This window comes from Alosa pseudoharengus, unplaced genomic scaffold (genome assembly GCF_046254945.1).
Source record: "Alosa pseudoharengus isolate Yale_2024_CS ecotype anadromous, Long Island Sound unplaced genomic scaffold, YU_APseudo_1.1 YU_APseudo_1.1_scf_22, whole genome shotgun sequence".
Classification (NCBI taxonomy): Eukaryota; Metazoa; Chordata; class Actinopteri; order Clupeiformes; family Clupeidae; genus Alosa; species Alosa pseudoharengus.
The window spans coordinates 3,234,107-3,249,420 of NW_027468680.1; the positions used below are offsets into that span (position 1 = coordinate 3,234,107).

Sequence of the window (15,314 nt, forward strand, 5' to 3'; positions counted from 1 at the left end):
CCGTTTTAAAATAGTTCTTCTATTTAAGCATGCAATTTGTGTCCATATGTAGGCTATAAGCTACACTTTTGAGAGCCTAAAAGGCATGTTAATAGCCAGCTCAGGACACGATTTAGTTAAGGTCGGATTTAAATTACGGCTGCCCCTGGGTGCGACTTTTTTGACAGTCCGTTTCAAAAAGGAGCAACTAGACTTTTTTGACGTTCGCTATCGCATAATTTAGGACTTGTCTACAATGTAGGTCTAAGGGATAACGTCCACCGTGGTGTGGGGACTTGGGGTCAGTCAATGCTAAAGAAAATACACATCCATATCTGTTCAACCCTGTCGCCATGAGCGCAGTCGTTTGTGTTGAATGCTCTGCTCTATCGGACACATAAAGCACAGCCTATGCCAGATAAGCGATTGTGATTGGTTCCTGGGTTATTGGAAAATTAGAAATGGGGGGCGGGGGGGGGCGGTTACTTTTCCATAATATTCAACTTTTCTGAGACCCATCTGTAGGCTATAATACTTCAGACAATCTGCACACCAGAGGAAATTTTGGTCACCGAAATGAAATCAAACAAACAGACGGCCCTGCTAATGCACAAAAAAAGCTGGTATTTCAGTGACTAGTTGTTTTAATTTCGTTTCCAAAGTATCTTAACTCATTGAATGCCAAGCTGTTTTCGGAAGCTTTGTCCTAGAGTGCCAGCAATCTAGACCATTGTTGATGATTTTTGTACAGCCACAGCATATTCTGTGTTATAGCTATGAACACATACAATAGCTCGTTTAAAAGGTGAGACTTTAAGCTCTCAGTGGGTGCAAACCGTGTATTTCTACACGCCTCTGTTCCTGAGAAATCCCAAGCTAAACAGTGGCTAGTTTTCATCAAAATCCATGAATTCCAAAATTCTAGAAATGGATATAACGTCTTTCATGAAATATTAAGTGTTGCCTGTAAACATTCCGGGAAGTGATCAGCGAGACCTGGCGAGACTGCCACCTAGTGATAGACCCACGAAAATGGCCTGGTTTTGAGATGACGTGTATGCGTCACGATTCGACCCAAAGCGGCAACCGAGTTATGATAAAATGTCCAGATAAAATGTCCAGATTGTGCGTTTTCATGAGTTTTCGATCGTCATATATTTCATTTCCATTCATCACAGAGTTCCCAAAATCACATATAAGCAGTGTTGGGCAAGTTACTTCAAAATCGTAATGTACTATGCATTACTTATTACTGTAATTTCAAAGTAATTTGTTACATTATAATATTACTGTCTCTGAATTGTAAGGCATTACACTACTATTGCATTACTTTTAAGTTACTTTCACCAAAATATCTAGAAATATGGATTTGCCATTCTAAATGCAGTTTATTACGCTCAATGCAGCTTGCTCTTCCAATGGAGGGAGATGTGGTATAGCATAATGACTGAGCTAGGCTTAAGGCAACAGTAGAATGCAATAGGCGCAGTGCTCATAATGCAATACAAGGAACAATCATTTTGTTAAAAACCGACAAAAGGTCAAAGTCTGGTGAATTGTGATAGAAATACTGTAACTTTAAGGCCTAGGCCTACTCATTAAAATCAATAGAGAGCCTACTATATTGTAAATCAAAGCTTAAAGGAACCATATGTAAGATTGTGGCCAAAACGGGTACTACAATCACTTTCAAATTACTGTAGAGCGGTGTATCCCCTTCCCCTCCCCTCTGACTGGCAGAGTTGGCAACCGGATTACGAAACACTACTGACTTTGTGATTAGTAGATAGGCGGAGGGTGGCGCATTAGGCCAAAACACAACATGACAACATCAACATCAGTTGAGGGCTGCAACTTCACTTTTTAAATGACAATATCCTGGCCAGACTACTGTTGTCAGTGATATAAGTATTTGAAATTAACATGATTTCTTAATGTCTAGTGACATATCAGGGCAATTTTATGATTAATTGAAATACATTTTTTACATACGGTTCCTTTAATAAAGACATGTCAAGATGGTGGCCTGCTGGCCATTTCGGTGCCCTAAGTGAGTGGCTTTGAGTGAGTGACATTTAAATGATAACTCAAACACCTAAAGTAAAATAAAAGGCCTGTTATTTACAGACCATTACTGTGTATTTTTAAACATTAATTTCTGAAGAAATGCTGTTTTACTTATAAATGGTGCACTGTCACTTTAAGAGCATTGATCTTTACGTTGTCATAATGCCCTTTTGCCAGCTCTTGTTTACAAGCCTTATTTGTTTGAGTTACATTGATAGCACAATATTAACAATAATATGCACAATGTTAAGTTGTTTTAAACAACCTTCATTGCTTTGGAAATGGAAGTATGCAATGACATGTTGCTTCACATTTCGTTTTGCGAATACAAGTGAATTATGAGCCTGGTATCCACCTAGCTATCTGAATGGAATGCGTTTCAGTCGACTCAGCATAATGTGCTTCAAGTAGCCTAAATGCTTGGAAAACGAATGATTGAAGACCCACCAATTCTAGTAGGCTAGTGGTGATTGAGAGAACCCAAAAGGTATCAAACTTGCATGTAACATCGTGTTAGTGCATTCTGACATTGTAAACGTTATTGATGAAGAGTGAAACGCAGTTTGCAGTAAAGCTACTATTCATTGGTTACATTTGGGTGCCCCCTCTGTCCTTTGGTGCCCAACGCAAAGTGCGTGATGCGCGTGGTGGGAGCGGTGGCACTGCCAGGCTTCACAATCTTTTTCTGCATTTCTATCCCTTTATTCTTTCTCTTCAATTCAAGTTCATAGCACAAAGCTGACATGCACAACAGCATAGTTTGTGTTTTATCAAGAATCAAAAAGATTAGCGTGGCACTACTTTAGATGTTTCATTAATTTACTTGTGCTATTTCGCGAGCTGAGATCTTTAGGTTTCGCACACAAAGTGCACTAACTATTATGTTCTTAGCCTTGTCTCTGACAAGCTGAAAATAATGAGCGTATGTCCATCCCGCAAATAGAGTCCGCCTGCGAGTCTGCTGCAGCCACAGTCATATTCAACCAGTATCAGGAGATAACGTTCTACTATTTTGCGCGGATTTTTTCTCCTCTGTTGTTCTCGTGTGGTGTTTGCGAATATGTATCAAAACAAAACAAGCGCTTCATTTTGGGTTAAACTGCATTGTAACGCGCGTTACTGAAGTTTGTACCGAGTAAATATTACCCAATTTTTTTTTTGTAATGCCTTACATTACCGCGTTACCGCAAACAGCAATATATTACAGTAATTACATTACTTTTGTAACGCATTACTCCCAACACTGCATATAAGGTGTGTTAGAGTGTCTAGTTTCGTAATTTAAAAAAAAAAGCTAAAAACGTAATATTACGTTTTTGGCACTCAACGCATGGGAAGGAAAAAAGTAGGGCTGTCAATCGATTAAAAAAATTAATCTAATTAATTACATACTCTGTGATTAATTAATCTAAATTAATCGCATATAAGATTTTTGCTGTGAAAGTATTTTAAATATTTAAATTCAAATGAATCATTGAATAATCAACATTAGTGACATTAAAGTTCAAAAACTCTTTTATTATTATTTTAATAATGGCCATAATAATCTATGATATGACCTAATATGCTGAGGAAATAAATTCAAAAGTGCTTCGGGAAGAAGTTTTTTTTATCACATACATTGCAGAGGACTTTATTTTAATTAACACTTTATTATTATCAACACCATCAAGCCGTTTCTGAAAAGTAAATGTTCCAATCAATGATCTAGGCAGCACATTTCCTTCTCTCTCCTTCATTTTACAGTCTAATGGTTACTGACTACAACGGCTCGGTGTCAAAGGTCATACAGAATCGATTAATCTGCGTTATTTTTTTTAATCAGTTATTTTTTCTCAAATTTTTATTTGACAGCCCTAGAAAAATGTAATATTAAGTTTTTGGCACTCAATGAGTTAAGTCTGCAAAATAGGCTATCGATTTTATTTTAAGGCAAAACAAAAAGTGAAGAGCCCATCGTCTTTATTGCAGCTTTTCCATCTCCGTTTTAATTTTAATTTTAATTTCACCGTTCGGCCAGTCGTGCGTGCAAGTGAAACTGAAAGCAACATTGTGTAAGTAAATGCAAAAATGTGGATGATTGTGGGCATTTTCAACAATGTGCAAGTTCACAATTACAAGGAATATCTGCCCGTTTAGACTGCAGTCACATTGGCAAATATCGGATTCATATCTGATTTATTTCCACATATGAATAAGGCCTGAAACCGATCTGAAAATATCGGAATCCATGTGCTTTTTCCCTGTTTACATGTTAACGCTGCCCATTGGCTACATATGAGCAAAAAATCGGAATAGGGTCACATTTAACTGGTGTAAACGTAGCCTGTTTGTGAGTGTGTGCACCGTTTCTCAAGAGTGTGTGTGTGTGTGTGTGTGTGTGTGTGTGTGTGTGTACGTGTGTACTTGTGTGTGTGTGTGTGTGTAAGAGATTGTGAATGTGTGTGTACAAAAAGTCTGGCTAGGAGAGTTTAACACAGAAATAATATATGTAGGGCCTACTGTTTCTCTTTTAAACTCTCCTACCCAGACTAGTGTTCCTCTTTTAAACTATCCTACCCAGACTAGTGTTCCTCTTTTAAACTCTCCTATCCAGACTAGTGTTCCTCTTTTAAACTATCCTACCCAGACTACTGTTTCTCTTTTAAACTCTCTTACCCAGACTAGTGTTCCTCTTTTAAACTATCCTACCCAGACTAGTGTTCCTCTTTTAAACTATCCTACCCAGACTAGTGTTCCTCTTTTAAACTATCCTACCCAGACTACTGTTCCTCTTTTAAACTCTCCTACCCAGACTACTGTTCCTCTTTTAAACTCCTACCCAGACTACTGTTTCTCTTTTAAACTCTCCTACCCAGACTAGTGTTCCTCTTTTAAACTATCCTACCCAGACTAGTGTTCCTCTTTTAAACTCCTACCCAGACTACTGTTTCTCTTTTAAACTCTCCTACCCAGACTTTTTGCTCTTTTTCCATGATATAAAGGGAGAGATGGACACACACACACACAAAGAACAGCCTAAAGCTCCATCATATGATGGCTTTCCCCCACAGTAACCCTCAACACACAGACACATCTACACAGAATACATTGCACACACACAACAAAATGATGTCCCTTGTTGTCAAAACTCTAACCACTCTAAAAGCCTAATCACTAACAACTAGGGGTGTAACGGTTCATGTATTCGTATTGAACCGAAACGGTACGGGCGTCACGGTTCGGTGCATGAATTTACACGGAGAATACACGGTATAAAAATACATAAAACTCGTGTGCGGATTAATTAATGTCATGCGCATATGTTAAGTAGCGAGAGTTACGGGAGTTCTTTAGCGACACCTAACGCTAATCTGTAGCCTCGCCTTAGCTCTGTGAAGCTCTGATTGGCTCCTATGTTCTTTTTTTGTCAGGTCGTCGGTCAAGTCAGTCAGTCAGAGATAGCAGCACTAAGCAAGTGGTGGCGACCCACAAGAGTTAGAGGATCCGCTGGTCTCTTTAAGATCGCAAGTTTGAGAACTTCAGTTACAGTAACGTTAGTAGGCCTACAGGCGAAAGAGTGGTGGATAAGATGAAACTGTGTGTCGGCGTTGTTCAGCAGTTGTTGGGTATGTGAGTGGAAAAAATGCTACACATATTAGAAGCCATCACCCAGATGATGTAGGCTACCAATCACTGAAACGAGGGGTAAAAAACTTCCCCTGCGCTTCAGCAGCCTTTGGATACATATACAAATAGGGCCAAAACCTATGGCTTAAATTAAACATTTTCGTAATGACAGAAAGCTATGTAAATCGCGTGGTAATTACCTGTTGGGGTAACTTGTAACTTCTCACATGAGGAGCTGGTAGTGTTAAGTGCATAGACAGTAAAGTGACAACGCTAACCAGGCTAATAAACAAACCATGCTACGGTGAGTTAACGTCAAAGGGCAAAGTCACGTGACTTCTAGTTGTCTGTTTATGAAATGAAAGAAGCAATTTCGTTTTTTAAAAAAAGGCAAAATAGTGTGATATTTTCACAGTTAGTAGGCTAGATTATTACTTTACACACAATGAAAAATATTAAGGCAAATTGTAGACCCTTCCATATACAACTAAACACAGATGTTGAAGGTTACACAGATGACTTGCTTAAGTGGATTTTTAAAAATATTTTTTCTATGTAATTTGCACTTTCAGAAATAAGAGATGCTGTAGGCCTATTTTCAGTTTTATAGCTGATTGTTTTATTTTGTTTACACAAGTTACAGATGGAGTCTGGGTACTTATTGTACTGTTTAGCCTACATCTTACACACTTCAGGCTGTTGCAGATAGCTCAGGAAAGAGACTGTAGGACACTAGGTGGTACAGCCTGAGAAATGTACAAAAAAAAAATGCTTTCTGCATTTTTGTTTTGCTTTTCCCTCCATTGTACCGAACTCGTACCGAACCGTGATGTCCGAACCGAGGTATGAACCGAACCGTGACTTCTGTGTACCGTTACACCCCTACTAACAACCGTCTAAGAACTCGTGTGAATGTTGTTTATCTCTGAGCTCATCAAACTGCATCTGAGGCCTTGTTTACCAGCGCCAGCCCCTACCAGCCACCCCACACTAAACACACTAACATGCCAACATCACTACAGTCCCCACCCCACACTAAACACACTAACATGCCATCATCATCATCATCATCACTACAGTCCCCACCCCACACTAAACACACTAACATGCCAACAACACTACAGTCCCCACCCCACACTAAACACACTACATGCCAACAACACTACAGTCCCCACCCCACACTAAACACACTAACATGCAATCATCATCATCATCATCACTACAGTCCCCACCCCACACTAAACACACTAACATGCCATCATCACTACAGTCCCCACCCCACACTAAACACACTAACATGCCGACATTAACATCATCACTAGTCCCCACCCCACGCTAAACACACTAACATGCTGCCATCATCATCATCATCATCACTAGTCCCCACCCCACACTAAACACACTAACATGCCGCCATCATCATCATCATCATCATCATCATCACTAGTCTCCACCCCACGCTAAACACACTAACATGCCGACATCATCATCATCATCACTAGTCTCCACCCCACACTAAACACACTAACATGCCGCCACCACCACCACCACCATCATCATCATCATCACCACAGTCCCCACATCACACTAAACACACCATGGCTGCCCTCCCCTTTAATCCCATATTACCGACTGACAGATAATCATTCTCTTCATTCCTCTCCTCCCTCTCTCATCCCCCTCTCCACCTTCCAACCTCTCATCATTTCCATTCATTCCTCAACATCCCCTGTTCACACCATCTCTCTTTTCCTCTCCCCTATGTCTGGGCTTACTTCTTTTCTCTATCTGACCCTCTCCTCCTCCTCTCTCACCCCCTCAATCTCTCCTCCTCCCCTCCCTTTCTCTCCCCCCCCACCTCTCTCCTCGTCCTCTCTCACCCCCCTCAATCTCTCCTCCCTCTCCCCCCCCACCTCTCTCCTCCTCCTCTCTCACCCCCCTCAATCTCTCCTCCTCTCCCTCTCTCTCCCCCCCCACCTCTCTCCTCTATAGCCCCCCCACACCCCCTCCTCTCCTCCCTCTCTCTTCTGCCCCTACCTCTCTCCTCCTCTTTTCCTCTATTGCCCCCCCACACCCCCTCCTCTCCTTCTCACCCCCACCACTCTCTCCTCCTCCTCCTCTATACCCCCCCCCACACACACACACACCTCCCTCTCTCTCCTCTATAGCCCCCCTACCTCTCTCCTCCTCCTCTATACCCCCCCACACACACACCTCCCTCTCTCCTCTATAGCCCCCCTACACCTCTCTCCTCCTCCTCTATACCCCCCCCCCCCACACACACACACCTCCCTCTCTCCTCCCAGTGGAATGGCCACTGGTAGTGAGAGGAGATTGTGATATCATAGTCCACACCCTTATCCCTAGTGGTATACACAATGCGTGCCTGCGTGCGTCTGTCTGTGTGAGGCCACATGTAGTCATGTCCTCTTGGCCATGTTAGTGTGAGATGAGAATCGGACTCTTTAGTCTCACCCTCTACGAATAGACCACCTAAAGACAGCCCTGCTTCTCCACCCGCCTCATCTCCAACTCACTTACACAATCCAACCAGATCAAATTGATTCGATGTGCATTTAAACAGACCACTCGTATTGATCGGGCTTCATCCTGATGTTACTTCCCAATATTTCATAAAACTGAAAAAATACGATGTAGGCTGTCTTCCAAGCTAACAGTCCAACCTTCAGTCAGAAAAACACCTGAACTTGACTAACGTTACTGTCATGTTACAGTAAGTTAGCGGTTTACTAGTTTGGCTGTTTCGTGCATGATACACATAGGAAAATAGTTATCTAGAAGCATTACGATTATTTCCTGTACATGTTAAGTTTACAGACAGACATCAAAGCTCATGACGAGGAAACGAATAGCTATTGCCAAGCTAGTGTTTACGTCACCCGGGTCTTCTAACTCTTATGCTAAGTTAGCTGGCTAACTTTAGGAAAAATAACATTAGCAACTCGGTGCATGGCCCGTGGCTATTTCCCTAGCTACATTAAGGGCGTTCATCATTGCCGAAGTTACATTCAGACACCAGTGAAAATATCTGATATTCAGTTTATTTAAAATCAATGCTAATCGGCTATTTAGTCCTGACGTGGCAAGAAACATCGACAGTAAAATTAGCTAGCTTAGTTAACTACTTGCTCAGACCGCTATCAATAGCTAACGTTAGTTCGCTAGCTAACTGTCCAACAACAACTGACAGCTCTGTCTAGATTGTGCAAACGGCCATTTGAAACACTCCGAGCGCGTTTTCTGTTTGTCATCTGGTGAGATGTGTTTATGTAGGTCGCCAGTCGCGTTAACGTTAACAAGTTAGCTTCTTGTGGTGTGGGGTTGATGGCTCAGCAGCAGCTGAGCGAACGGGGCACTGCCCCTGTCATCCCAACGCCCCACAGCGAAGACAGCCACACACACACACACACAAAGGTTACGTTAACTCGCTCGCACAGACAAGAATGCAATAATACAAACTTACCCCAAGTACAACCGTTTCTTCGCCTGGGAACTTAGCGATATACTTGTCCCCTCTTGCCACCTCAGAACTATTCAAAGGCCTGAAACGGCACATTACTTTAATTGTGCACTCTGCCGGGTCCGCCATCTTCCACGGCTACGGAACGGAAACTTGCAGTTCTCGACAAGAAGTAGAGTTAGGTCTGACAGGGGCAGTAGAGTGCGCCCTCCTTTCCCCAGCAGATAACTAATATTCTCTTCTGTTTTTCCGTGCTGCTAGTCCGCTGTGTTAGGAAGATCACGGGAATGAACTTACTTCCTTTCCAATATGGCAGCCATGGTGCCGGGTGGCTGTCTGATCGGGCTGATCACAGCGCTCGTGTAGCTCTCGGTTAGTGTCGGTAGGTTTCGAATGCAGAATGACGTCACCTCCTTTGCTACCACTACCGCTACACAAAGGTGTTAAACACGTTAAAAAACAGTGCTGTCACTGCAAATAATGCCAGAATATTGGTGACAAATTGCAATCTGTGACTGTGAAGTAGGCCTAGGCTTGGTATTTTAACCTAAGCCTCTGCTCTGCTACATTTGACATCACTAAGGCAAAAAAAAAACATGGCCTAGGCTACATGGGCCAACCTTTCTATGCAGCCTGTAAGTGCAAATGAACCTATCTGATTTGTTATTGTTGTTTTTAATCTGGCAACATTCATCAGGGTGCTAAAATGGCTACCACTGACCATGTACTGGCAGCATGGCAGGGAATGGCTGACTCATTTCTTCACCTGTCGTAAAACTCAGACACTCGTCACACACTTAGTGTTTGGCTGTTATTTTGTGTGTTGGACTCCATAGGTCTCTAAGTGGCTCAATGCTTTTGTACCTGTGCAATCACGCAAGTGACAAATACATTTCCTGAATCCCAAATCTAACTTTGACATGAATAAACTAAACATTCTACAAGTATTTTTTCCTTTCCGTTTGAGTGCCTTTCAGAAAAATGAGTGAAATGCGCTCGCACACACACACACACACGCGCACACACAGACACACACACACAGTATCTGCCAGCTCATGTGATGCAATGAAAAAAAATTGGCAAAATGGGTTCTTTATTAAAATAATTCAATAACATGGACATGAAGAGTCTCCCTCAACACACACACACAAAACGTTTCTTTTTATATGAATGCCACTTTAGGGCATGCCTTTGGCTGCAGGGTGGAGTCTCTTCCTGAGTCATGCTTCAGCATGTGTGTGTGTGTGTGTGTGTGTGTGTGTGTGTGTGTGTGTTGAGTGAGCTATTCTGTTATTTCTGGTGCCTGAGGTCAGTCCTCCATCATGTTTTCCCATCCCATGGCTACTGTTGTCAAGGAAAACAGGGGAGCAGTGAGATAAAATGAGTCTATAATGCATGCTTCATATACTGGAAGTCTGAGGTGTACAGTGTGAAGAGAAAAGAAGAGCACAGTCCCTTATGGTGCTCCTGACTAACTGCTCAGACACACAGATCTTTCAGTCGCACAACCTGTGGTCTGTCAGTCAGGTAATAAATAATCCATGAAGTTGTGGAGGTGTCTACTTGCATCCTTTGCCGTTTCTAATGTTGCATCATAGGCTGTATGGTGTTAAAAGCACTTGAGAAATCAAAGAACATTATCCTCACAGTGCTGCCAGCCCTGTCCAGGTGAGAGTGTGTTCTATGGATTAGGTAGATTATGGCATCCTCAACACATATGTAAACTGGGTCCAGGTAGGTGATCACCTGTTATTTCAGACTCAGTCTCTCCAGTACCTTAATGATGTGTGATGTTAAGGCAACCGGTCTGTAGTCATTGAGCGCAGATGGAGAGGGTTTTTTTCTTCCACAGCATAGGCACATACCCTGGCTAAGGCTGAGGTTAAAAAGGTGCTGCAGAATACCGCAGAGCTGTTCTGCACAGACCTTGAGGACCTTTTGGCTGATGCCATTCGGACCTGCGGCCTTGTTCTGGTGAAGTCTCCTCAGCTGCATTTTCACCTGGCTCCTGGACACATGGTGCATTCATGGCACTTGGGAATGACAAGGACCGCCCCCGTGGCTACTTTGTTTTTCCCACAGCAAGTGTTAATGTGCTTTGCCATTGGAATGTGTGACAAACACGGATGCCACAACAAAGGTTAAAACATACACTCACTAATCCTAAATAAACAACTGTATTTGCTTAAAATATAGTGTAAGACGCTTGTGAAAGATATGCAGCTTTCAAGTGTCAAAAAACGGCAAATTCCCATGTTAACTGTTGGACATGAAAGGCCACATGGACTACAAACAAACTACAACGGGCCGACAAAAGTGATGACGAGCCCCTAACTGGGCAACTCTGTTAGCAAAATCTAGCCCCAGTTTCCGACCTCTGACTCACACATTATGTGACGTGAATGATGCGGAATGATGATGTTTTCACATGATCTCATTACTGATTTGTTAGTTTCACCTGAGCCTTGTTAAAGTACAATTCCGGCGCAAAATGAACCTAGGCGTTAATAACACGTGTGCTGAGGTTGTTTGGACTCTGGGATATGTTTTCATGCCAATCGAATGTGACCAGTTTTACCACAAACCGCTAATTAGCGTGTAACGCTAGTATTCGGAAAGTAAAAAGAAATCGCTATTTCTATACCACTAACAAGGCTCCAAATAGCACCACACTTCCACGGTAGCATAATGAGGGGCCCTACATGTAAACCGAAGCATTGAGAAGTGTACAGACAGTTTATTAAAAAGATAGTTTAGAAGCATTGAGAACTTTGTAAGTGTGCAGACAGTTTATTAAAAAGATAGTTTAGAAACAGTACCGTTCACGTATACAGGCTGGCGCCATCTTGGAAAAACACAGCTCACGTTGCACGATGTTGGACTGGAGCAACGCGAGCTGAACTGTCACGTGACTGTTTTCCCAAGATGGCGCCCGCTTGTATACGTGAACAGTTAATATTCGGTGAGCCGTCGTTGCTAGCTTGTGGGCTCCCCGGTTCTTCAGTAGTGGTCAAAGTTTTGGTTCTTGCCGATTTACTCATCTCGTCTTGACCTCAACTCAGTAAGCTATTTATCTTGTCGAGTACACCCAGTAGTTGTAGTTATATCTTATCATCTTATTTCTTATCAGTTATATAGGCCAAGTATACTTTTACATATACAAGGAATTTGTTCTCTGCATTTTACCAATCTGGGGGTTGTGTACAACACACCCACACACACACAGTGAACACCCATTCATGCACACACACTCAGAGCAGTGAGCACATACTATAGGAGTACGCATACACACCCGGAGCAGTGGGCTGCCACTTAATCCGGCGCCCGGGGAGCAGTTGGGGGTTAGGTGCCTTGCTCGAGGGCACCTCATCCGTGGATGTGGATGTGGGAGAGCACTGTTCAATCACTGCCCCCACCCACATTTTTCCTACCAGTCAGGGATTGGACTGGCCACCCTTCAGTCACAAATCAGATTCCCTAACCAGTAGGACACGGACATTGTAGAAAATATAAAATAATACAGAAATTTTTTGGAGCGTTCTAAAACACGCCTTCACTCAGCCATGACCCGGAAGTCCCCAGCAGTGAGTGGTTGTTGACCTGTCAAACTCCCTTCAACACATGCACACCGCGCAGTGGGCAGTGGGCTTTTGGGATATCGAGTTTAGTTTTGGTTACCTGTGCATTCAAGAGATGTCAAAAGGTCCATGTGCACTAGATACAGTAGATTGCTGTCATTAAAGCATTGCTAATGGAGCAGTGGACTTTTCTTTTTTGGTGTGACATTTAGCTTTGGCTATACAGTACACTTGACTGATACTGAGTTATAAACAAGATGGTTTGCAAACAATAACACATAGGTTAACATAAAGACTTTAGAAGGTCAACTTACATTATAGGACTGTCATGCCATGGGGCCCTATCATGGCGATCTAAAACGCATGGTCCCTGTCGAATAGTTTAAACCCAGATAGCAAAATCAGATTAGCAGATAGCGGACCGCTGGTGGTGTGTGGTCCGCCGTTGGACCACCATCTCTTAAAATTTAACTTGTCATGAATATTAAGAAAAGTTAATAAAATGATATATGGAGTATAACTGAACAAATAAACAATATGCACGCGAGACCGTATGGAACAGGTATTCCACTAACTAACTGCTTTACTAAAACCATGCACTCGTCTATTATTTGAACTCAAGTGAAAGTGAAACACTAACTAACTGCTTTACTAAAACCATGCACTCGTCTATTATTTGAACTCAAGTGAAAGTGAAACACTAACTAACTGCTTTACTAAAACCATGCACTCGTCTATTATTTGAACTCAAGTGAAAGACTAACTAACTGCTTTACTAAAACCATGCACTCGTCTATTATTTGAACTCAAGTGAAAGTGAAACACTAACTAACTGCTTTACTAAAACCATGCACTCGTCTATTATTTGAACTCAAGTGAAAGTGAAACACTAACTAACTGCTTTACTAAAACCATGCACTCGTCTATTATTTGAACTCAAGTGAAAGTGAAACTTGGTGCATGTTGTTGTGGGGGCAGCCGTGGCTTACTGATTAGCGCTTCAGACTTGGAACCGGAGGGTTGCTGGTTCGAACCCCGACCAGTAGGCACGGCTGAAGTGCCCTTGAGCAAGGCACCTAACCCCTCACTGCTCCCCGAGCGCCGCTGTTGTTGCAGGCAGCTCGCTGCGCCGGGATTAGTGTGTGCTTCACCTCACTGTGTGTTCACTGTGTGCTGAGTGTGTTTCACTAATTCACGGATTGGGATAAATGCAGAGACCAAATTTCCCTCACGGGATCAAAAGAGTATATATACTTATACTGAGTCAACAACAAAACGGTTATACACAGTTAATTACTCTTCAGTTGATTATCACATCACCTAAGCTCTCTTCAGTTGATTATCACAGCACTCTTCAGTGGATTATCACATCAGCACTCTTCAGTTGATTATCACATCACCTAAGCACTCTTCAGTTGATTACCACATCACCTAAGCACTCTTCAGTTGATTATCACTTCACCTAAGCACTCTTCATCTATCACATCACCTAAGCACTCTTCAGTTGATTATCACAGCACCTAAGCACTCTTCAGTTGATTATCACAGCACTCTTCAGTTGATTATCACAGCACTCTTCAGTTGATTATCACATCACCTAAGCACTCTTCAGTTGATTATCACAGCACTCTTCAGTAGATTATCACATCAGCTAAGCACTATTCAGTTGATTATCACAGCACCTAAGCACTCTTCAGTTGATTATCACAGCACTCTTCAGTTGATTATCACAGCACTCTTCAGTTGATTATCACATCACCTAAGCACTCTTCAGTTGATTATCACAGCACTCTTCAGTAGATTATCACATCAGCTAAGCACTCTTCAGTTGATTATCACATCACCTAAGCACTCTTCAGTTGATTATCACAGCACTCTTCAGTGGATTATCACATCACCTAAGCATTCTTCATCTATCACATCACCTAAGCACTCTTCAGTTGATTATCACATCACCTAAGCACTCTTCAGTCGATTATCACATCACCTAAGCACTCTTCATCTATCACATCACCTAAGCACTCTTCAGTTGATTATCACATCACCTAAGCACTCTTCAGTCGATTATCACATCACCTAAGCACTCTTCATCTATCACATCACCTAAGCACTCTTCAGTGGATTATCACAGACTCTTCAGTGATTATCACATCACCTAAGCACTCTTCAGTCGATTATCACATCACCTAAGCACTCTTCATCTATCACATCACCTAAGCACTCTTCAGTCGATTATCACATCACCTAAGCATTCTTCATCTATCACATCACCTAAGCACTCTTCAGTTGATTATCAAAGCACTCTTCAGTGGATTATCACATCACCTAAGCACTCTTCAGTTTTCTTTTCATTTCTGATTTCTCAAAAAAAAATTGTCGACCAGAAGCTAGACATTTAGCTTTCGCTATCGCATCTGTTGTACAAGATATTGAAAGTGTAATAACTTAATCATAATAAAACGACTAGAAAATGATGTTAAGGCATTTGTGGAGAAGAAGGATGGTGTTATTCATACAGGATTCATGGTAAGCTATTGTGTTGCTTTGAATTGGTTAGGTCTATTCAGTTGAGTACAGACACATTTCCCCCCCTGTATTGG

The 15,314-nt window shown here is 42.1% G+C and overlaps 1 protein-coding gene across 1 annotated transcript in view; it reads right to left on the reverse strand.

Annotated features, from left to right (window-relative positions):
- The window catches only part of LOC143139496 (kinesin-1 heavy chain-like), a 28,104-nt gene extending 18,606 nt beyond the window's left edge, over positions 1–9,498 (reverse strand). The window contains exon 1 of the mRNA XM_076300082.1: positions 9,140–9,498. Within this exon, the coding sequence (XP_076156197.1) occupies positions 9,140–9,265 (126 nt within the window). The 5' untranslated portion in view covers positions 9,266–9,498. The remainder of the gene's footprint in view (positions 1–9,139) is intronic.
- Positions 9,499–15,314: the final 5,816 nt, after the last annotated feature.